At 39.4% G+C, this 22,064-nt stretch overlaps 1 protein-coding gene across 2 annotated transcripts in view; it reads left to right on the top strand.

Annotated features, from left to right (window-relative positions):
* Positions 1–22,064, top strand: part of plppr1 (phospholipid phosphatase related 1) — a 63,431-nt gene that overhangs the window by 32,917 nt on the left and 8,450 nt on the right. For both annotated transcript variants that reach the window (XM_015976642.3, XM_054744212.2), the window contains exons 4-6: positions 8,442–8,574; positions 10,634–10,884; positions 13,706–13,882. In XM_015976642.3, the coding sequence (XP_015832128.1) occupies positions 8,442–8,574; positions 10,634–10,884; positions 13,706–13,882 (561 nt within the window). The remainder of the gene's footprint in view (positions 1–8,441; positions 8,575–10,633; positions 10,885–13,705; positions 13,883–22,064) is intronic.

Raw genomic sequence — 22,064 nt, 5'->3', positions numbered from 1 at the left:
CTTATTTAAATCAATTGACTCATCTTACTGGCACGTCTTGAGTCCTTTTGACCTCTTCAGTCAGTTGGACTAAATAAGCTATTTGGAATGAGTACAGGCAGGTTTCAGATCAACAAGGATAAAGTCCAGTTCTGAAAATCTAATTTTGGATAATGTGGATGGCTGAGAACCTTCAACGATTTAACCAACTTAGTAAACGTATTAAACGTTTGCTGTTTTGGCCTTTAACAGCAGCCCATTTTCCCTCATCCAGTGAAATGTGTTTCCACATCAGTGTCTTATATAATTATGATCATTATGATTTAAATGTATTGTATTGATTTTAGGTTTGCTATATTTAGCTGGCTTAACTGGTTTATTCTATGCATATTGATTCATACATATAATATAATATAATATAATATAATATAATATTATATATATATATATATATATATATATATATATATATATATATATATATATATATAATACAGTTGTAATACTTATAGTACATCTTATGTACGTCCTATTATAGGAAAAAATCTTTAATCTTACGGGGCTTCAGGCATCAGTTTGCCAGAGGGGGCAAATTTGCACTGTGAAGTGGCAAAACTGTAAAACCTTACCAGGGTAAATGTAAACCTACATCATAATAAAGTCAGTGTAGACTAACTTATACATACATAGGTTATTTTAGGACAAAACAAAAATATTTTTATATTTGTTACATTTAGACATTAGTTTAAAATGCATGACTCAGAATGATTCAGTCACATGTGGAAAATCCTGGTCAGAGAGCACAGCTATCAAAGAGGGAGCTTCTATGGGAGCCTGGATAATCATGCAGGAAATAAATTTGTTTGGTGGGATATGACTGTTATCTGGAAATTTTGTTTACTACAATGAATAAAGTTGTTATGAGTAGAATTCAAAATTAAATTATTGCCCAGCCATAACAGGTCTCATTTCCTCTAACTGCTGTTAATTTTACAATTACTAAATTATTATTATTTAGGTCCAACTAAGTTTCAAACTATAAGCTAATTTTTAACAATATTATGCAAAGTGTGTGCCAGAGGCTACTTGTTACCAAGCAAACAAACAAACCAAGCAATCCTGGTGACGGTCTGACTCTAGACCTTTTGTATCATTTAAAATCTTTTTTTAAAATCTCACACTAAATACTAATTGAAGTGTGAAGCTATTGAACTGGAAATTAGTATATACTGTACACCCTAAATGGAAATGAAACAGCTCCAGTACAGTATTATTCAATAAAAACAAAATGATCAGGTACTGGAGACTTTCTAACAATAATGTTTTCTGGCCCCTGCTTCATACTTGACGACATTTTCAAAACTCTGTTGGTTTAATATGCAGAGGGAGGGTTCTGTCTTTTACCATGAGCAGATTGCACCACATCCTCCTCTCCTCAGTCAGCTCGAAGGGCTCCGGAGCAGTCCCCCAGAACAAAACCAGCCATCTTTATCAGTTTGCTCACTTTCTTTGTGTCGCTGACTCTTCTCCTGCTGCCTCAACAGATGGCTGTGAAGAAAATTGCTCTTTTCACCACAGATTGAAATGCAGCATCTTTCTGCAAATGTTTATGACCTGAGCTTTCTAAACAAATATAAATCTTTCTGTCTCCACTTGTAAACACACACTGTTCCATTTCCAGTCCAATCTGCTAACATCACTCTGTTATTAGGACCATGTTTAAAATCTATAATAATCTCTTTTGTCTACAGTCAAGATGAGGTAACAGTTTTCAGACATGCCACATAACGGTCAACCAGTTTTTTAGATTCACTCTCCTTTGATTATTGACATGCCGGACAAGTAATTAATAACTTTATTGAGCCGTGGCAGTGTGTCTGAACGCAGAGCAGTTGGGCAATGGCACTACTAAGTGAATAATTCAACTAATTTTGGATTTGTTATTGAACATTTTATTTAAGTGCATTAAATGTGGGCAGAAGGCCAATGATTCATAATGAAAAATACAGTTTGATCATCTGAAGCTCAGATGTTTGTTTGAATGCCGTTATAGTTTTCAGCCACTAGGTGGCAGTGGAACCCCATGTTTGCTCTCAGCAAAATAACTGTTGATCTTTGCAACTCTCTAAATAATGCATTCTTCAAAATCTTTGGAAAAATTGATAATTCACAATAATTAGAAAAAAATTGGATGGATGGACACCTAAAGTTCAGTAGATATTTGCCATTTATTAGTCAGGTTTGCAAATACATGTTCACTTTAGGGCTGCAACAAATGATTGCACCAGTCAAGTCATGGACATGTGGACTTAAATTGGACCATCATTGAATCAGATGGGGTCTCTACTGGATTAATCGAATAATCGGATTAAAGTGAAACATTTTTAAACTGCTAGGGAGATATTTTTTCTCTCCTTCCTTTACTTTATTTACCAACACAACATGATTAGAAAACAGTTCAATAGCTTACAAAACAACATGCTATCACCTAAATATATCCACAGTTAAACTATGATCAGTAAAATGTTATTTAACACGTCCAGTAGTATAGCTACTGGACGTGCAAATAATATTTTATTTCTACTGCTAAGAATGTAACAGTGCCTTATCTATTATGTACAGGTTAGCAATAATACATTTTAAATTAAGTTTAAAGATGGACGCATTTGTGAATTACATGCTACAGTGACTTGCCATAATAATCCTGCAGTGGTGTTGAGCAGAGCAGACTCGAAGCAGCAACCTGACTGCAGCGGTTCATGCTCCAGAGAGCTACAGTCAGCCAAGAATTAACAAGATGATGACGACTTCTTCTGCTTGTAGTTTACATATTCTTAGTTTCACGACCATTGAGTTTATTCAGAACCCACTTGATCGTGAGCCTGCTACCCGCTAGCATTAGCTAATCTGCCCATAGTTGCACTTTTGATCCCAAACTTTGGACCGCTTCTGCCTTTGTGTCTTTGCAGGTTTCTGTTTTCCTCCACAGCACCTAGATTTGCACATTGTGCACCAGCAAAAAGCAAATTGCCTTTGTTCAAAAAAGTTCTGGGGAAAAAAGTTATTTGAAAAGATGGCGCAGGAGTGCTACGTCTAAAAATAGCTTATTGCACAGAGTATTTTTTCATCGTACAGCTCTGGCGTACGATTTAAATTAATGCGGGCCTAGGGGTGAATTACTCTGTCCAAATTAACATAGTTTTTCACAATTTACCCGGACACTGAGCTCGCCTTCCTTGTTGATGGCTCCGACATGCTTGCCTTTAAGATGCTGCATCCTCACCGTCGCTCCCGTGCCATGCCATGTCTGATTGTAGGTGACAAAGGTCTTTGCGTTGTTTAACATGAAGTGCTCCCAAACTTTTGAAGTTTTTATTTTCTGAGGTCTTCCTGCTTCTGCCATGTTCTAAGTGTGTCATTCCTCAACTAAACACAGGCTTTCTCTATCGTTCTGACCTGCCTCGGTCTGGTCTGCTGCCAACTACAGATGAATATAAAAGTTGCACTACACAAAACAAAGTTGCACACCTCAACAAAGCAATGACAAAATGCATTTCTTAATTGATTTTTATCTATTTCATCCATTCGTTGTTGCAACCCTAGTTCACTTTTTTGACTGATTTAGCAGGTCAGCCACTTGGTGGATCCCATTCCAGTTATCCTCTGATTAACTGGGAAAATACTTGACTAAAGAAATTCTTAAATTATGGATATGTTTCAATAAAAAGTTGAACATTATTAGCTCATAACAATGTTAGCTTAATGTTTTTATGTTGCATTGTTAATGTTTAGTCACATTTGGACACTTATTCACCCAAATTTATAAAAATGCAAAACTGAAAAAAAGATTTCTCATTTTTATTCTAATATTCTGTAATTTTATTCTAAAAATATATATATATATATATATTCACCCTTTGATAATACCTGGTGTCATTGTACATTTAGCCTGACGAGTCACCAATGAGGTCTAACTTATGAGTGTGTGTTGGTGGAATAAGGAACACAGCTGAGCATGGGGGTAGTGCCATCCAACATAGCTTCAAGATCCTCTGAAATATTCTCCTGTTAGTGTTTTCCATTGTTTTAATGCTAGTTGACCTTCAACAAGTCCTGGTATAAAATATTACACAGTTGGTAACATTACAGGGGATAAACGAGTGGCCGACATCTCCTTTCCAAACTTAATTTTGATTTTAAAACGGTATTATTCTAACAAAGCTGCTGCTGCACCACATCACTCTAGAGAGACATGCTGAAGCCCGTAATGATGTCACATTTTCCTATTCCAGGTGTTGCCTCATTTCCAGCAGACATCCATCTGATGCAGCCCATATTATCGTTTCAAGAAGCACCTATTCATGGATATAATTATTAAAGCTGTCTGATTCCCAGACAAACACACAGGCCACCTGTTTCTTTGCAATGAGGCATTAGTATCCTGCTGTCTCTTTGTCTCTTGTGTGTTTATTGTGTTTATCAACAATAGCGGAGACATTTAGTCTGTTGATTTCAGGCTGTACATTTTTGGTAATGTCCTTATCAAAAATCAGTATTCTGCACCTTAAAGAGCAAGTCACCCCCAAATAAACTTTTTTTTGCTGATAAACTAAATAAATGAGTGTCTAATCGTGCTGCAGACACGTGTTGTCAATAATTTGGCACTTCAGTGCATCTTAGATCAAATTTAAATATTCTGCCTAAAACTGGCAGTGTTGTGCCGTTGTCAGGTAAAAACTCTGCACTGTATTTTAATTTAAATCTGCCACCGCTATTGGCTAAGAAGTATGCTATGATGTAAACTGGTACATTATGATGTCATAATGCTGTTGTGAGCCTGAGTGTGTGTGTATTTGTTAGCGGCTCCGCCCTCTCAGTCTGCCAGGCAAACAGCATTTGTTGCATTTTTCAAACACGAAGTGGGAGTGGGGTTAGACTCTGGTAGGGGTTGACTTGCTCTTTAAAGTACTCAACTGTAAGTACTGGCCCTATGTTTGGACAAATGTCCTATTCGAACATCCCAAATCCTATAGTGATTTTTGTCTCTTTATTTAATTAACATTTTTCCATCAATGTCACAATTTTCTTGTCTCCAAAAGTGACATTTGTGTTTAGCTTTAGATAAATTCATTAAATGTACAGTGATGAATCCTTGCTGTCTTCCTCTACTTGTCTTTTGTTCCACCCCCTCCACAAACGGTGCTTAGTCAGCTGGTTTCTGATTGTTTCTCATACATTTTTCCCCGTTTTTACCATTCTCGTTGGCTCATGCATATAGTTGCAATTCCACATAAACCTTTTTGCAGTTTTTTTTGCTCCAAACTAATTGAGGGTGCTTTGCCAGGTGCCTATGAGTTTTCAGGCCCCACAGCCTTTTAAACAAATGGTATATGTTTTCCAGTGAGTAATGAGGAAGGCATTTGTGCAGGATGTTCCTCATTGCTAGACCATTAGGAGTCTCTGGAGGTTAGATGGATCATATTTATGCATCTTTCAAAAATGTCAGTCTGATTAATCTTGGCACTGAGATTAAATGTTGCACAATGACGATTTTGCAAAATTCAGATTCCGCAGAGATGCTGATTCATAAAAAGGGAAAATCTCAATAAGGGCTTGTTGCAGTTTCTAAATGGGAAAGCATCCCAAAAACAAGAGAGTACAGTTTGAAAGGCATTAATTCCTACCAGAGACCACCGCAAATAGTAAATGTATCCAATTGTTGGCTCATTCTCACCTTTCTTTGAATCATCAATCAAAATAACTTTATTTGGCTTAATCATGACTGGGTGTTGGAGACAACAGGTTCAGGAGAAAGAGCCGGACACCGAAACCCAAGGATTGCCCATACAAGAAAGGGTATTGTTCCAGTGGGGCTTTTTAGGACTTTTCTAGGATCTCTTCTAAATAGGACATGCCTTAAAATCCTCCACCAGGTGGCCTTCTGATTAGACGATTTATACAAATCTTAATACAGAACAGTAACTTTTTTTATGCTCCTGCAGCTCCTCTCGCCAATGCTGTCAAATAAATCCCTGACCTGGAATGTCTGCAGACCTAAAATAAGTATTCCAGTTGTAATTCAGCAAACCAGTGGCCAGTCATCGTGCTATGTGAGCAGGCTGACCACCATTAGCAGTGATAGCCAACCTTGTTTTGTTTCCTTCCATTCAAACACTGTATCCATATTTTTGATTTCGAGGTGGGGGCTGGTCCAGAATCTTTGAATTTCTGAGTTGGATTTCCAATTCCTGTTGATTTTATCCAACTTAAAACCTCGGAACTCTATTTTTTATGTACAAATGGAATTCATAATATCTCTAAGGCTAAGACCTTAATGACCTCCATGGGGAGCAGAAAGGGACTGGTTAGTAAACCGGCTTCTGTTAACAAAGTTCTTTAAGATCTCTGCAGTTAAAAAGATTAGTACCCTACACTTGTTTTAAACTAAGAAAGCCCCTCAGATGAGAAGTGACACATACAAATAAAGATATGCATTTTCCTTTTATGTCCTGTCCTTCTGATGCCAAGTCAGCTACTCGAACGTAGAGCCCTCTCTGAAAGGTTTACAACTTCTTTTTTTTTTGTCTGTTGTTTAACCTTTTCAGTTTCTGCCCCAACATTATTGTGTCAGCTGAACTCTTACTTGTTCTTCAGTGTCTGAAATGATTTGTGCCAATGGTTGTTTTCAGTCAGTCTCTGTGACATTTAGTTTTAGGGAAGTGGAGTGAACATTAGCTGAAATAACACAGTCGGGCTGTAGTAGCTAACCTTTTCATTGCTGAAGCAGATTCTAGAGATACAGAAACTTTTAGACAAGATATAGAAAATGTTGGCATCACCATTCAGGGTGAAATATCAGGACCTAATTCATTTGTGGCATTTTATGAAACTGCATGCAAATGAAGAGATTATGATGAAGTAATTTTAAAGGTTTGCAATTACCTAGTATTTAATCATGATAGATAAAAGGCAGCAACAATTTTATTGGGTTGAATTCCAAATAATAATTATAGATCAGAATGATTTTCTTAGGTTAGCAGAGGCAAAGACCCCTGCTGGCCAACTGGTAGAATGCAAATGCAAGATCCAACATCTACAAAAATAGTTTTCTGCTCTTTAGCTTTCTGCATCCGTTTTCATGTTAAATTACCTACAATTAAACACAGACGCTTATGTATGGGTACATAGTCAAACATTTTTTTTTTTACTCGCTGTACGTTTACTGGCATCAAAAAGGGAGTAACACAAGTCTTAGAACTCCCAGAATTCTAACTTGACTAGAATTCCCAGTAATCGTCAATTTGACGGCTGTCCTTTTGGACATTAAATGCAGGTTCAAGTGTGATAGTAATTAACTCATTATGGACATGTGGACTTAAAGTGACAGTGTGTATTTTCTCTGGATAGGAGGCAGTACATACCTAAATCATTGCAAGCAAGCAGCATTTTTGTGTTCAAGTAAGACCTTACCAACGGATAGCCATTAGGGTCAAAAATCCCTGGAAGTGGGGGGTGGTGGTGTCGTCTTCTGAATTTATTACATATCAATATATGGAAACAGTCAAAATGACTGCCTTGGGAGTTCTAGTGTTAAAGCATTTTACACACAAAAAAGTCTGAACAACTAGTTCAGATAATGTAAAAGAGCTTGAAGGCCTCATTGTTAGTTTCAAAAGCAGAGTGGAAATGTTTTTACTGGGCAGTCATGAGACAGCAATGAATGGATATATGGAATGGCAAATGTGGCAAATGTTTAAATTTAAAAGCATTTAAACATTGTACGTACCAAACCAACACCCTTCATATTAAAACTTCATTTAGCCAGTTGACTACATGCAACAAACCTGGTATGAGTAGTTACTTCTACATAATCTGTAACGCTACAGTAAATCACAAAGCTCATGATGAGTAAAGTCTTATTCTGTCTAGTTTTTGTTTTAGTTTCTGCCACCATTTGTTTGTTTTGACCAAACAGCACCTCATCAATTGCACTTGCTGCTTGTGCCACCATATTAAAAGATAAACAAAAATTGAGTGAACATACTTGTCCCGAGGCTCTAAACACACTTTTTTTTAGAGCATGCACACATCAAATATCGAGCGCACACACAAACTGCACGCTGTGCCATTTAAAATGATATATATTTTTAGCTGCGTGTATCACCCAAGGCAGATGGCAATGAGTTCCATTCGGTGTGTCCAGCAGCAGTTTCACCATTAGGCCTGATGTAATGTCCGCTCTATAATGGAGCCAGAGAAAGGCTGCATTAAGATACGATGGTTTTTGTACACAGGCTAGACTGGGGCAAAGTGTTCCTTCTTTTGTTCATGCAAGTTCCTTAATTGTTCCTATTCTTTCAGTTTCCTGACCTCTGGATTTATCTTGTAGTCTTTTATGACACTGTTTCCTTCTCTGTTCTTTTTTCCCCCTGGGATCTTTTGTGCACCAATGCAACATGCAGATCTTCATCGGAGAGGTTTCCATGTATGTGATGAAATCAACAAGGGAAGCTCTCCTGGCCCAGGAGAAAACCATAGTGACGGGAGACTGTTGTTACCTCAACCCCCTAATCCGCCGCATCATACGCTTCATTGGTAAGAGCTCTGTTGAGGAATTCATGGTCAGTGGTTCTAGGCAGTAGCTGTACATTCACATGTGCAGAGTTGGTGTATTTTTATCCTTTCTTTAATAATTCACACAAAACTTACATTACTTACACAACAGAAAACACGGTCGAGGTCTTCAGATCACCAGCTTTAGGGTCTGAAGTTTGAGTCGGTATGTTGGGCAGCATGCAAGATCCACGTCCTCTAAAGTATTAACAGAGCATAAATGTTTTCATTAAAGTCATAAAGGTGTTATGACAAGTGAAGATTAGGATTGTTCGACTTAGATCTTCAGGCCTAATGTCAGGAAAGAAAAAATGGAAAAAACTTCAACATAACTGGAAGAGATTTGCCAGGAAGGACATACAGAAGTAAGGGAGGAAGGAAGTGAATGAAAAAAAACAAGGAAGGATGAATAGGTGAAGAAAATCATTAAAAGGACTGAAGTGAGAGGAAGTGAGGGAACGATGTGTGGAAGGAAAGGAAGTCTGGTGGGAAATGTGGAAATGGGAAAAAGAAATGTGGTGGGAAAGGAAGATAGGAAGTGTAGAAGGAAAGTAGGATGGGAGTATGGAGGGGGTAGGAAAAGAAATCTGGAAGGAAATGCTAAAACAAAGGAAGGAAATGTGGAAAGGGAAGAGATTCGAAGGGTTAGAGGAGCAACTTTTTTAAAAATAAAGGAGCTGTAGAAAAAAGAAAAAGAGGTTGGAAAATTATGAAAATAACGGAATAAAGATTGGGAAGAAGGACGGAAAAGCAGGAAATGAGCCAGGAAAACAAGGAAGGATGGCTGAATCTATAAAGCCACCTAGCTCCATTCTTCCATTATTTGAATTTTAATTTTGCAGCATAAAGATTTAGTGGAAATGTGCAGAGTGAAATACTTCCAGTGAAAAGACTGTTCCTGTATTATATAAACAGTACTAGTCTCATCTGAAATTATACCGTCAAATTGCAAACCAGGTTTCAGATACTTAGCAGGCAATTCACTTTATATGTAATTCCATCTGTTCTTGAGCAGTTGAACAATTTCTTCCATTTGAAGGATCGCCGAATCCTTTTTCTCCCTATTCTCTCGCTCCTTCCCCATTTGCTCTCTCCTCACGCTAATACCCCTACTCCATGTCCCTCGGTGCCCTTCACACAATCCCTGTACCCCTCGCAGACACCCAATCACACACACACACACACACACACACACACACACACACACACACACACACACACACACACACACACACACACACACACACACACACACACACACACACACACACACACACACACACTGAGCCACCACCTTGCACCCCAAGCCTGGATGACAATACAAAGGACAGTAATTTCATGGCTAAGCAGGCTAGATAATCAGCAGCCATATTTCACAGCAAAAGGAAGGCAGGCACAGACACTGGTCAGGGTTGGTGGGCTATAAGTGTCAGTGCAATCATTCATATTAAATGCTACTTTTCTTTTTCGTTGTCTTTGTTTCCCTCTCTGGTTCAGCTTTCCTTTCCCGCTGCCGTGAGATTGCATTTTAATTCACCTGATGTGGCCCCGGTACCACCTGAAGAGCAGGCTGAGCACAATTTGCATAAACGATCAAGTTTGTTCATTCAGGAAATATCTACTGTGTATTCGGTGGAGTGATTAACTACATAATCCACATTCTCATTTAATAAACTCCAAGCTGATATGTAATCTAACCATTTTAAAGGAGTTCAGCTGGTGGATTTACTATTAGTTGAGCTAATCTTGGTGAATTCTGCAGCATCAAACGTAGAGGATTCCCATGCCAAACCGCAAAGTGGGAATTAGCACCATGATAGAAAATAATCATTTTTCCTAGGAATATATACAATGTTAACATGATATTTTCAGTTATTTAGCCACACTTAATGAGTGCTTTGAGCTCATCTGGTGGCTTGGGGAGTTAAACAGTCTCAACCCAATTTCATACATGGCATAATTGATTGGAACATGTATGAAGCATCCTTTTTGTGTCTCATTTCTGTTGGTTTTCATGCACTCATCTCTCTCTGTGCCCCAGGTGTGTTTGCTTTTGGCCTGTTCGCCACAGACATCTTCGTCAACGCAGGCCAGGTGGTGACCGGGGGCCTCTCACCTTACTTTCTGTCTGTCTGCAAGCCCAACTACACAGGCGCCGAGTGTCGCTTCAATCACCAGTTCATCATCAATGGCAACATTTGCACTGGGAACCCTTTTGTTGTGGAGAATGCACGCCGGTCATTCCCGTCCAAGGATGCTTCTCTGAGTGTTTACTCGGCCGTTTACCTGACGGTAAGTGTTTCACAGACAGAATCATCAACCTATGGTGTTGAAAACTGGTGGTACTCAAGCTTCCTATACCCCTACTTCACACTGGAGGCATTAGCAGTGCGGTACGGTTGACTTACGAGTTTTGCTGCATGCCGGTACACATTGGGAGAATCTCAGCAGTGGAGCAGCTTCTCTGGCTCGTAAGATCACAAAATCCCTGGAGACGTCTGCTACCCTCGATTGACTCGCGAGATCACAAGACCCTTCGAGACTTCAAAGGTCACGGTTTTTTTAATGCCATTCGCCATTAAACAAAAAACAAGGAAATCACATTTGGTGTCACTGTTTGATGTCATATTTGCTGTTGTTCCTCTCCACTGCCAAGATTAAAGCCATGAAAAACACACTGCTGCACTTCCAGAATGATGCTGAGAGTAAATAAGCTGTTGGGTCATATTTTTTGATGTTGTCTATAAATATGAAATTGATGCAATAGTCTTTTTTTTTTTATTACCAGAGGTTTTACATTGAAACCATGAGCGATTTCCTGTTTAGTTCCTGTCTTGTTTCCCTATGTTAACTGTGGAAATTAACGTGTCCCAGAAGCAGCTTGAGGCAAAAATAGAACCCGACCCCATCTTTAGAGGTGTGGTGTGCCACTCCTGAGACACGCCTAAAAGTTTTGTGTCGCGGCTGGTTTGAATCACCCCATAGACTATAATAGATTCTATTTGAACAGCAATGTCCTGCTGCTGTTCCACGCTGCTGATGTTTCCAGTGTGAAATAGGGGATAGTGGTGCCAACCTTTCACAAGTTAAATAGATAGCTAATTAACTTTTATAAGCTGAAATGTGTTTCCCTGTAAAGTAACCTCATTTCAGAATAATCATGTTTATTTTTCAGATACCCATTGCTGCATTTAAAAGCATTTCCTAAATAGTTTGTAAACTCGCAGCAGTTTCACAAGAAGAAAGAAATGGGAGTTTAATTGGAATATACACTATGTCAAGGCTAAAGTTACAACACATTCTCATACCCTAAGCGTCGGAAACAAACGCTTGGTCAGCCACCCTCCACGTCAGACCCCAGACGCCAAAAGTGCCCTTTTTCGTTACATGTGCGAAAAGGGGTTTTTCCCTTTTGTAACTGCAGATCCCAATGCAGCGTAAAACTGACGTGATTAGATATCCGCTGATGTGGCACCGAACCAGCTCGTTTAACCGCACCTAAACCTTAACGTTTCACTATTTATAACCTTCCCCTCTCCCTCATCCTAACCTTAACCCTCTTGCTACCTAAAACGTTACTCTCTCTGTGATCAAGCATTCGTTTCCCATGCATTCTGACTCTGACAGTCAGAGTCTGACTGTGAATTTTCGTATTTGCCGCCCAAGGGGAACGTTAGAACATACCATCTGGCGAGGGGGAGGTTACAAATACCCTCTACTTTTAACCTCCACCTTGGCAATTGAAACCTCCCCCTCGCGTTGGCTCGGTCCAAACCGGACCAATGGCGAGGCGGCTCCCACCGTTCACTTCATAGAGCCGGCTTTTAGAGCGATCGACACATCACTAACGTGTTCGCTAGCAAGGTGGTTAAGGTTAGGATAGGGGTAAAGGGAAGGTTAAATAAGAGGATAAGTTTAAGGTGAGGTACAATGAGCTTGTTTGGTGCCCTGGCTGCGGACATCCCATCGCGTCAGTGTAACGCTGCATTGGGATGCAACGTAGTGGACATCCCATCACGTCAGTTTTACGCTGCATTGGGATCTGCAGTCAAATAAGGGAAAAACCCCTTTTCGCACATAGTAACGAAAAAGGACACTTTTGGCGTCAGGGGTCTGACGTGGAGGGTGGCTGACCAAGTGTTTGTTTTTGACGCGCTGGGAGTGAGAATGTGTTGAAAGTTAACATTCACACAAAGACACTTTGACAATCCAATTAAGAAACTATATCAGAAATCAAAAAGTGCATCAAACCGAAAAGTATTGTATCTACTTTATTTGGGTTTTGTTTGTGCTGGTGAAATATCAATGCCAGTAGGGAGGTACATAAAAAAAATCCATTGGCAACAGAGGGGCGTTACATTTGCAGCAAGGTAAAAAAAAAACTGTGTAGACCGCATTCTTGTTCCAAAATCAGAATATCAGATTATTTTGCATTTGAGGCATTTATTGTTAGATATTCGATTACAGGCAACATGGATGCCACCTTCTCCCTTTAAAATGTGTTACATGGTATACTAACCATCAGATTGGAGTTAACTGGTATGAGATCTCTTCTGTGGTGTACAATACTTTTGCTTTTAGGAGAAATTTGCAAGATCAGACTTCATTGTTATTTAAATTATCATCAAGAAAAATTGGCGCTACTCAGGTTGGTGAAACAGTAGTTTCCAACCTGTTGTTGCATCTCGGACTGGTTTTGTAGAAGATCATTTCTCCATAGACAAAATGGGTGGTGGGGGGTATTCACGTGCATGACTAAATGCCATAAAGTGCGTGACATAAAATCTATTTTGTAACACACCTAAAGCAAATGCAATTATTATGCACTTCATATATTTTAGTTGAACTCTTGTTTCAAAGTTTAATGAGAGAGCAGGTCGTGAAATTATACTTTCCTCAGGAAGACTGGATGTACTTGTTCCCTTATTAGGTTCAAGTTGTAATAATCAGAGACGAGACAAAATTCAATGTTTTTTCCTTTGGTACAAGGTTTTTGGTTAGAGGTCTATTTGAAGAGAAATGGGTCTTGCTAATTACACAGAACAATAGAATGAACAGGAACTTCACATTTTTAAAAATCTAATTCTCTTGTTTATTTTCTATTTTTCTTTAGATGTACATCACCAGCACTATCAAGACCAAGTCCAGCCGCCTGGCCAAGCCCGTGCTCTGTCTGGGCATGCTCTGTTCAGCCTTCCTCACCGGTCTCAACCGAGTCTCAGAGTATCGAAACCACTGCTCAGATGTAGTGGCTGGGTTTATACTGGGATCAGCCATTGCTTTGTTTCTGGTAAGCATGAGACTAATTTGTCGTCTTACTTTTTCAGAGACTTTTTAAGCAAAACATATTCTGAGGTGGATTCTGGTAAGTTATTTTCAACATTCAGTTTGGAAAAGACACAAATTGGTAATTACAGAATGGATTCAAGCCATCTTTCCTTACCAAAGCTTGGATTATATGCTTTTTCCATTACAGAGTCATTAATGACGTACGTTTTCTTCTGTTGTGTTTTCACTTGAGGCTTATTTCTCTTTTTTAGGTAATAAACAGGAAAACATCCACACATAAAGATGTAGAAAGAACATAAAAACGCAGTGGAACATGTTTTATACTGTGCTAAAAGAGGGTTGGATACATGTAATGCAGGGTTGAGGGTTGGTTTTAAGCATCCATTAGTTGATTGGGTGGAATAATCAAGGGAAAAGGAGCTAAAATACTGATGTGGCACTTTTACTGGGATCAGCAGTTACACTGGTTTCCTCAACACATGCTGAAGAGAAGGACAGGAAAAATAAGAGAATCTCAGATGAACGTCAGATTTAATCAACTGTGGTGCTTTAGTCCGAGATGAATAAAGGGAGAACCAGTGATCCCTTTAATTCCAGTGAACTCCTGAGGTGCAGGATCTTGTTAATCTACCCTATTGAAACAACATAATATAGCAGGGGATACCTGCATAAACCTCCCACACAAGACAGCAATTTTCCTGCTCATCTGTCCATGCGTAAAATCAAGATCAACCGCCTGTGATGTGCTGTCAAACAGCACGGCGTTCACTTAAAATTAAATTGACTTTGTCAACATCAGCGTTCACGCTGTGAGTTTAAAATGCCTGGTGTGATACACAGCTCAAACCCCAAAGACTATGTGGGTTGAAGTGGAAATCCCACTGAAGAGGAAAATAGGTAAAGGTATTCAGAAGCATCACTCATAACGTCCACTGGGCCCGAGGCGCCAAAGCAGGAGGAAGTCTGAGAATAAGGTACAGACATGAAGGGAAGACTTTCACAGGAGGAAATGAGGGATTAAGATATTGGGGCCACTTGGCGATGCTGATATTCTTACTTTAAAGATGGACAACCAGTAGAGTAGCAAAAGTTCTGGATGAGTCAGCAGATGTCTGTCCACTCTAGTGCAGTGTGTTAACATGCTGAAGCCACAGATTTGTCTGGGGTTATCAGTGATATACAGGAAGAGGAATTTCCCATATTTATGAATGGATACTTCCTCCAAATGCTCCACAATATGATTTTCTTATTTACTAAATCGCATGTGGCTCAAAAGCATCTTTCCTTTTTGAAGTGCAAAAAATGTCCAAAGTAAACAAAAGTCTGAAATAAAGTTGGGTTTGTAATAATAATAATAATAATAATAATAATAATAATAATAATAATAATAATAAATGCAGGATTTTGGTATCAGTGATTATGAGTGGAAATATTCCTAGTTCATTTCCTGTTTTTTTGGCTTATGTTAAACATTTTTTTGTGCTGTATGGTAGGGCAGTTGGTAATAATGTTGCCCCGTAACACGAAGGTCACAGGTTCAAACCCTGGCTGTTGTCTTTCTGTGAGGAGTTGGCATGTTCTCCCAGTTGCATGAGTAGGTTTTCTCCCACAGACCAAAACCTGCATGTAGACTGACTGGAGACTCTAAATGGTCTCTAGGTGACATTTAACTGTTTTGCCTTCTTGTAAAGAGAAACGAACTTGTTTAACACCAGAGCCATACGCACTGCACCGTTATCTCCATCACTGTAAATGAGGGAAAACAACAAATTGATAGGATCCTTTCCAACCTTTTCAACATTGTTTATTGTAAAGTTTCGTTCTGTACAAAGTTTAATTACAACAATCCAGTGAGACCGAGCCTGGATTCGTATTCTAAACAGTTTAAACATGCTTTAAAAGAAGACGTGTGACTCAGTGAAAAAATCTGCACATGCAGGCACAGTTGACCCACCGACAACGCCGCGGCTGCTGTGGCTCCCAGTGTTTTTAGTGTGAAAAACAGGTAATAATGGCTCTTTGATTGGAAAAGGTTGCCAACCCCTGCCATAGGCAGAGCTCAGTCATAGGGTGTGACCTACAGCTGCCTTTCAAACTGTCTCCGCATGCAGTTGGACAATGAACAGCGTGACGTACTCCTCGCTACAAATGTCAGTCATCAGGGCATTGGGCCATTCGCTGTTGAAGAAGATGCAAATATGTCCTTTTTCTAAATAAAGGACTAAAATACCTCTGTCTGCCCTTGACTCAAAGAAAAGTCCAAGTCTAAATAATCCAAAGTTGATGCCAAAGTTGTTTCAAGCCGCCGCCATCTTAGCTGTTGCTCCGTCACATAATCCTACCCACAAGACTAACAGAGCACTGATGTGCATAACACAAGACTGCTCAGGCCAATGAGCTGCTGAGGCTCCTATGGAGCATGGATAGACTAACATGCAGAGTGAAATCATTTTGCTTCATTTACAGTCTGTCTAGATTTTTAGGCTGGTTGTTTGTGGACTGGCGACCTGTCCAGGGTGCCCCCCGCCCTTCACCCAGAGACTGCTTGAAATGGGCTCCAGCTCCCTGTGACCCTACTGCTGATAAAGGGGTTCAGAAATTTGAATAGAATATACTTTATTGAGCCCATAGTGGGGAAATTCACTTGTTACAGCAGCACCAACACTTAAGAGAATAATTTGAAGAAAAATAATAACAAAGGTACACATATACCCATAGGCAGTATGCTATTATTGTAAACTTCGACCATAAAGGGCCACAGATAAAAATGAAAAACTTGGGTTCCAGCACCATGCAGAGTGAGGGACACAGACATACTTTGTAAACCTGGTATTGCACAAGTATTGAAGACATACTGAGTATTGCATTGGTGTTATTGTGTACCAGGATAATGGCAGTACCAGTTAAACTGTGGAGTTGTACACCCTAACAGCAGAGGGGATGAAAGATCTACGCTAGCATTTTGTTTTACACCTGCCATGTCTGTCTGTCTCTAAAGGAGTTGTCCATGGTCTTCACAGTGGAATGCAGTGGGTGGGGGGGTTACTTTTTTAAGATGGAGGTCATCTTCCCCAGCTTCCTCACTTCACACACCTCCTCAACTGAAGCCAGTTGCTGTGACAGCTGCTGGTGTTTTAAGTGATGTTGTAGGTGAAGTTCGAGGTTTAGGAGGTGAAGAGAGAGGGTGAGAGCACCATACTCTCCAGTATACTGCACACAACCACCTCAGGCATACTGTTGTGCAGCCTCACATACTGTGGCCTGTTGGTGAGGTATTTGATGGCCCATGTAGTCAGATGTTAATCCACTCCTGCACCTTTGAGTGAAAGTGAAAGTAAGAATATTTTATTTAAGGTCCATCCCTATTCCCCTTTGTGGACTAATATAAAGATAAAACCTATGTGTTTTTCATGGTTCCTATCTCCAGCGGTCAACGGGCAATCAGGCAGGGTACACGCTGGATAGAGTGCCAGTCCATTGCAGGGCAACACAGAGACACACAGGACAAACAACCATGCACACACACACTCACAACTAAGGAGAATTTGGACATACCAATCAACCTGTCATGTTTTTGGACTGTGGGAGGAAGCCGGAGTACCCGGAGAGAACCCACGCATGCACAGGGAGAACATGCAAAATCCATGCAGAAAGATCCCAGGCCGGGAAGCGAACCCAGGACCTTCTTGCTGCAAGGCAACAACTGTAACCACGGCGTCACTGCGCAGCCCTGGCAAAATAAACAAAAGTTAGATCTATGGATGATTTTCTATCCAACTAAATGCTTGTTTTAAGTAACCGTGTATACACATCTGCCATTTTTGGTGTTTTCTAGTTAGTTTTTATAACATGGCTGAGGTTTGACACGGGACATCTTGTCCTTGGAACAGCAGGAGAATGAGCCAACGCAGCACATGTGAGCTTTCAATGATTGGCCTATAACAATTGGCATGCATTGATTAAGGGGTCTCCAGGGAAAGATTAACACACAACCTCAATCATTACCTCAGCAGTTTTTAAGCATCTCATTTTCATTGCGTTGTCCACACAACATGACTGAGGGTAAATGTGTCTTTGTCCCAATAAGCATTTGATAAATAGCATGGTTACCAGGCCTAATGTGATAGATTGACAAAGATGGTGCTAAAAAGGAGTAAAATCTATGTGTTGTTCACGTAGACGAGAGGTCTGAACGGACTCATAAAGTAGAAAATGCTTTTAAAATTTAAGGAGAATTTTGTCATCAGTGAAGCAGATTGAAGGATCAGTGTTCAGCTTGGTTTTGGCTCCTGAATGGTTTTGTTAACTTGGGTGTTGTAGGATTCTCTTCATCCAAAGGAAAGTAGAGGCATATGTTGTTTAATAAAGGTGCAAACAGTTAATTAATAAATCAAAAGCACTATACATTTCTTTAGTTCATGGCTTAAGATTTATGGCATTTTCCCTGCTAAGGAATATCTGGTGTATATGTTTTGGCACAAGACCGGAAAGTCCAAGTATCATTTCATTGTTGTCATTTAGCATCAAGCTGATGCAAAGCTATGCAATAAAAGCCAAAAATAGCCTGTTTTTGTGGGATTAAATTAAATCTCAAGGAAATTGGTTCAAATTTTACTTTTGCACTTGCCCAAAACAATAGGTGACATCTTGGCTGGAGCCCTTGACATCATTGGCAGGACACAAAATGGAAAGAAGCAGTCAGTTGTGGTCACCTGGGAGGCACATCAATTGCATGAAAATTAGTATGCTAGCATCATACAGAAATGTATCTAAAGCAGCTGCATCAGCCTACAGTTTAGACTTGCACTGACAGATATTGACGTCAGGCGTTCATTGTGATGCCGGTGAGTTCTTTGCAAATTCTGGCCTGGCAGCTCTTCTACTGGTCTGGGAGCACGAGAGACTTGCTGTCCATGAATTGCCACAGACACAAAATCCTTGAGAAACCTCCAGCAGTGCGTCAGCCAGCCTCATTTTCTTCTGTGCTGCTGCCCGAGGGCATGCTTGGTGTCTGCTGGGGTGGGATCTCCTTCAGGCTGCCGTCTTTGATTAACTGGAAGATGGAAGAGTTCAGAAATCCTGCAGCTTCGTTGATGTGTTCACTGTTAAAAGAACCTGACAGATGGTTGAAAAAAGAGGGTAACTTCGCATTTTCAAATAAAATGTTATTTTTACCTACAAAATGACAAAGGTCTAGGACTCAGTTTTATGAAGATCTTTAAACTAGAACAGGAGGATATGACTAATAGTAATTATCACTGCATATAAATCGGAGTAATAAAGGCCAGATCAGGGATTTATGGTAGTAGCTGAAGTGTTCTTTGTATAAAACTGTCTCATAAACCACAACTGATAAAATGGAGAACAGCAGAAACTGCGTTATGCAGAGTGATTTTTAGATTCCCATTTAACATTTGATTGATTTTTATACTCCTATGTACTTGATATCCCACCAGTATCCAGGATGAAGAATAGAAAATGGCCGTTTCTCCAAAACATCCCCGGATCAATGTTTTCCCCGGATGCTCCTAACTCAGTTTTATCAAATGTTAGTGGTGTGTTTGTGAGTAAACAAAGAGTTTCACACCTGTCACCAAACCGATCGCACCACCAGTCAGATTGGTAAAAAACATTAGGTGGATGGCATTTAACAAGACTCAGTTCAGGCTTAGTTACATGAACCATCAGGTGGATTTCCATTTAACTTTTTGGAGACAATCAAGGCCCTCAAAAGGATAAGTGAAGGTGACTTTGATGGATATTTGATGTTTTATAGTTTAACCTTTGATGGAATAACAAGACAATTGACCTAAATTATGCCACATAAACAACTGGTGAAAAGTTTCTAAATGTATTGGACATAAAATAGACAAAAATAAATGACAAACATCCTACCTGCTAAATATCTGACAAACCAGTGATTTATTCAAGCCTCATGTGTTGTTTTGTTGAAGCCAGCTGTAAAAACCTCAAGTAGTAATTTAGTTATCATGAATGATCACAAACCCGGCAAATCCTTTCATGGAATGCCGAAACATTATTCACCTCTTTCTTTCAGGAATGTTTAGGTCACTTTAACCTTTAACCTGTAGAGCACGTTAGTCGCTGTCACTTATTATAACACTGCACTTAACTGGAAGAAACAGAGAAGTTGGCACAAAGAGGTAAACATCAGGTAAAACCTGAATAATTAGAATATTGTGCAAAATTTCTGTTTCAACAGTTTTTATCTGATTATTTATTGTTGTTATAACTGTCTTTAATATTTCCTGTCTTTATCCCATTATCTGGGACAACTACTATTCTAAATAAATTTCTTTGAGATTAATGAAGTATTCTAATTCAGATTTATTTCATTAATTAAACTTAAAAGTTAAATGAATGATTGTTTCCTCAAAAATCTCAAAATTAGAGTGTTGTATGAAATTAATAAAACAAGGATTTTAAAGTGAGAAACGCCAGACATCTGAAAAAGTATAAACATGCATTTAGTACTCAGTAATTAGCTTAGGCCCCTTTTGCTTTTGTAGCTTGGGCAAACTGATGATTTTATCTGTTATGACAGCGAAGATGTAATATTCTATATAAATATAAAATATTAACCTGCGAGGTCTTTATTGTAATTAATCAGAAGATTCAAGGATTTAATTCAGAAGATCTAGGTTCTTTGCTTGTTCAGTGATCAACCCCACTTCATGTTACTTCAAGAAAGAGTCAAGTTTATAAAAGTAAAAATTTATTTTACAAACAATTTAAAACATGACAAATTGGTTAACTGTTATCTACTGTGAATGGATGGAGCTATAGGTAATGTCTGGAACCCATGTGTGGATGCAAATATCAGTCAGAGCTTCCTTATCAAAACAAGCTGAGTTCTGGATGTAAAAGAATTTGGTCTGCGTTAAACTATGAAGTTGTTATCGTCAAAAGCACATTCAGACGCAATCTCTCTGTGTTCTACCTCACCCTTTGATGACCCTCGTCAGGGATCCAGAGGTCAGAGAGGTCGGATGACCTCGGGGTACCCAGGTCCGGCAAGCACCGACTTCTCCAGTCCAAAAGATGTCACTAGGCAGCACAGGTTGGAATCGGCTTGCATCTCCGGAATATTTCTTAAGGAGTTGAACAATATCAGCTTTGTAGGCGCAAAAAGGTTTTGATGACGTGTCAAAATCTTTGATGGTTGCAGAGTTTTTGCTGCAAATGGCCGGTCTGAGCGATTCTCTAGAACTGTCGAATGTCACAGCATGTTTTAGTTTTAAAGTTTAGTTGTTATGGCTTGGACAGCCAATCAGAGGCTGACAAGTTTGGAGATGTTTTACCAAGAATCTCAGATACACACCCTCTTTGATATGGAGGCTCTGATCTGGGTAAAAGGTTAGCTATGTGTAATGGATTTAACTTAGCCGTACTTGTTATTGTGTGGAGCAGGTGTGACGACCTTGTCGTCAAAACACGGTGAACACATAGCAGGTTCTATTAGACAAACATAACATCCATCCAGTGTGCACAGATTACTGAAGCATGTCATTATACCATAATTGTTATAAGTAGTAATAAACAAATGTTTATTTAATGATTATCCAGATTATAAGTCATAGAAGGAGTTATTCATTATTGAATTTAGCAATTAATTAGAGCCGGAGTTCTTCTTCTGGAGGCAGACAGATGGGACCTTGGGAAGAAAGTCATTGTTTATCTTTCAGATTTGCAGTCTGAATCCCAGCTGGCAGAGGTGGAAAGTAACGAATTACATTTACTCACGTTACTGTAATTGAGTAGCTTTTTTGTATATTTATACTTTTTAAGTCGTTTTTAAAAGCTGTACTTTTACTTTTACTTGAGTAAGTTTTTAAAAAAGAATTGTAATTCGCTACATTTTAAATGATATCCGTTACTGAGTAAAAATAAATTATAGGCTTAATAAATTAAAAATATTACGTGTAGCAGCGTCGGAACGGAAAGAGACACCTGCAAGAGCGATGCTTCTAAACCGTGGGGGGTGTACACTTTTGCTCAAAGACATCAGTTCAGTCGATCAACTCGCTGTTTACCTCCCTCTCCTGTGGGTTGGAACCCGCACCTTCGCGCACCGGTGTGACGTCGTCAGAATTCTGCTCAGTTCGGTAGCCGGACTCGGTTCCGTGTTTGAAATGTGTTTCTCTACCGCTCCGCACGGCAGC

This window comes from Nothobranchius furzeri, chromosome 6, assembly GCF_043380555.1.
Source record: "Nothobranchius furzeri strain GRZ-AD chromosome 6, NfurGRZ-RIMD1, whole genome shotgun sequence".
Taxonomy (NCBI): domain Eukaryota; kingdom Metazoa; phylum Chordata; class Actinopteri; order Cyprinodontiformes; family Nothobranchiidae; genus Nothobranchius; species Nothobranchius furzeri.
This window is presented reverse-complemented; position numbering and strand designations above follow the sequence as displayed.